Source organism: Echinops telfairi, unplaced genomic scaffold (genome assembly GCF_000313985.2).
Source record: "Echinops telfairi isolate 266 unplaced genomic scaffold, ASM31398v2 ScPeMD7_7412;HRSCAF=8450, whole genome shotgun sequence".
NCBI classification, from domain to species: domain Eukaryota; kingdom Metazoa; phylum Chordata; class Mammalia; order Afrosoricida; family Tenrecidae; genus Echinops; species Echinops telfairi.
The window spans coordinates 7,766,843-7,769,650 of record NW_022111312.1 but is presented as its reverse complement, the minus strand read 5'-3'; the positions used below and the strand labels follow the sequence as shown (position 1 = coordinate 7,769,650).

At 53.1% G+C, this 2,808-nt stretch overlaps 1 protein-coding gene across 1 annotated transcript in view; it reads left to right on the top strand.

Moving 5' to 3' along the window:
• The first annotated feature begins 1,211 nt into the window (after window positions 1–1,211).
• KSR2 (kinase suppressor of ras 2) overlaps window positions 1,212–2,808 on the top strand; it is a 402,980-nt gene continuing 401,383 nt past the window's right edge. Inside the window, 1 exon segment of the mRNA XM_045296853.1 lies at window positions 1,212–1,391. Within this exon segment, the coding sequence (XP_045152788.1) occupies window positions 1,212–1,391 (180 nt within the window).

The following is a 2,808-nucleotide window of genomic DNA, read 5'->3' as shown; positions in this document are numbered from 1 at the left end:
TCCCTCACCCCAGAGATTCTAATTCTGTTGGGGGCCTAGGAATCGGCATTTAATATACAGTGTGATGCATCGGATGCATGTTTGGTGTGCATCGGCACCCTGAGAAATACAAACCCATCAAGAAACGATCGTTCCATTTCACCCATTTAATGGTAAGAACTCCCTGTGCACAAACCCTAAAACCCCAAGCCCAAACCGAGTCAATGACAACTCATAGCGACCCTACCTAGGCTTTCCGAGCCTGTAGATATGTACAGGCCAAATCAGAGCTGGGCTGGATTTGAACCACCGAGCTCGCATTTAGCAGTCCAACAGTTATCAGACAGCACCACGATGTGGGCTTTGTCTTCAGGAAACATTCTTCCTGGTTAGAGAGACAAGACTGGTTATATGGGTGAACTATTGATCAACTCCAAACGATAAAGAATACGGAGATGGCATGTGTGTCCATTAGGACCGTGTTAGCTGCCTGGTGAAGTAGTCATGATTTCTTTTTCTCGTGGAGCAAGTCTGGAGATAGGTGGTTGCTTGAGCCCGTTTAGTCGGTCCACAGAATCAGGACTATCTTCGCAAATTCACAAAGCCTTTCCCTTATGATTGCTAGATGTCTCTTACTGCTTCCACCAGGACAGCTGGGTTCGCAGCTGGAAGGAGAAGGGCTAGGTGAGTGGATGGAAGAGGTTTGTACCTTTGTTTTCAGTAACAAAGGCTTTCCCAGGACATCCCCTCCAGGATTCCAAATGTTCCTTCACGGAGCCGGTGTGTAAAGAGTGAACGCTGTTTTCCTCCTCCTCCTCCTCCTCCTCCTTATTCTCCTCCACCTCCTCCTCCACCTCCTCTTCCTCCATCTCCTCCTCCTCCTCCTCCTCCCTAAGTGTACAGACAGCATCACATCACCTGGTTCGCTTCTGAGAAACGGCATCTCTCCTTCTCAGGGACCAGAGACTCAGAGAAGACATTCTCATGGAGTCTGCCTGATACCCCAAAAATAAAATAATAAATTTTGGCTCTCGCCCCCTCCTTCTCTCCCCCCGCGCCCCCCCTCCCCATCTCCGAACCCTGTATGAGATGTTGGGTTTCTTCTTCATGAGACATTGTTGAGAAGTCGCAGTGGTTGGAGAGGCGTAGGGGTTAGACTACCTCTACCCCCCACCCCCCCCTTTTTTGCCACTGGGAGGAGGAGAAGGGGAAGGGGGGTTGCAGAGCAAGCGATGGATGAGGAAAACATGACGAAAAGCGAGGGGCAGCAGCCTCTGAGTTTGCAAAAAGCCTTACAGCAGTGCGAGTTGGTCCAAAACATGATAGACCTCAGCATCTCCAACCTGGAGGGGCTCAGAACCAAGTGTGCCACGTCCAACGACCTCACGCAAAAAGAAATCCGGACCCTGGAGGTAGGTGTCGCCTAAGGGGACCCAGCAATCCTGCCTGCGCGCGCTCCCCCACCCCTCCTCCCTCGTCTCCCTTTTCCCTGCGATTCGCCCTGCTGCGGGGTGGGGGGGGGAGGCGACAAGGTGGGCACGATTCGGTGTTGTGTGATGCCTCTTCTGCCCAAGTCCACGCCGGTCGGCCGGCCCTTGGTTGCCGCTGTGGTCTACGCTTGGCTGGGTGGTGGTAGTAGTAGTAGTAATTGCGATGTCTTATTTATTATTGTCGCTGCCGTTCGCATGATCATCCGCTTCCTCCCGGAGGACGGAGTCCTCGGCGCCGCCCCCCTCCCCAATTGTGGATTTGTTTCTATGCCACTGGGGCTTGTGAGCCGGTGGTACATTCAGAAGCTGCAGAGCAGCCACGTGACCCTCCACATTCTGCAGGTGGTCAAAAGGTGGTGGGGTGTTTTTGTTTTTTTTTTTTGCTCGCAGAATGTGGCCACCTATAAATATCGACCTCCTCTCCGCGACCTCTTCCCCAGCCAGCTTCTTAGAAGCTCCTTGAGTGAGGCTTGTTTTCTCATGTGAGGTTCGGGTCAGGAGGCGAGCTGGATGGAACTGACAAGCCCCACCGAGCTGCCCCATTGCCCCAGCAGATCGTCTGGATGCAGTGAGCTCAGTTGCACGCCTAAAACATGTTTAGAAAAGGGGAGAGAAAGGAAAGGGAGACTAATGCCTGCATCAGCGCTGGCAAGTGGCGTGGGACACTATCTTCAGTGTGTTGTAAGACTCTTCAACAGAACTTGAGGGGGAGTTTGAAACAGTTTTTTTTTCTGGGGGTGGGGGTGGGGAATGCAAAGTTACTCGGAAAGAAGATGGCAGAAGTTATGTCTTCCAAGGGCCAGTTAGTCCCAGGAGGAAGGTTCCGAGAACATTGGGAGACAGCGTGCAGCAATGGTGGGAGAAGCCACATTGTTTTCGACCTCGGAAGGGCTCGCTCTCCGAGCAGCTCACGTTGGCTCACATGGCTGAGGCTGATGGCAGTGCCAGGAGAAGGGGCCCTCCCTGCGGTGGCGTGGGCACATGTGGCGCTGGGAGGTCCACGAGTTTCTAAGGACTGAACTCTCTGAAACCTGCCGATTGGTTCGCTTAGCCTCCTCGTCCCCCTGGTAGCTGGCACCAGCCGGTTCTAGCTTCTGATTCACTCGAAGGTTTTTCTTTGGCTTCCAGGGTTTTAAATGTGGCCAGATAGCAGCTCGGGCAGGGTGGTCATTGGTTTGAAAAAAGAGTCTGGGCCATCTGTGGGTGTTAATCCGCTACTTGCTACCTGGGACTCATTTAGATGTGCACCTGTCATCTGAGAAAATGGTCCTCAGGAAGGAAACGAGTTAAAGGGCAGGGGCGTTTGGGAGAGTGGGACTCGTGAAGGGAGGGGCAGGGA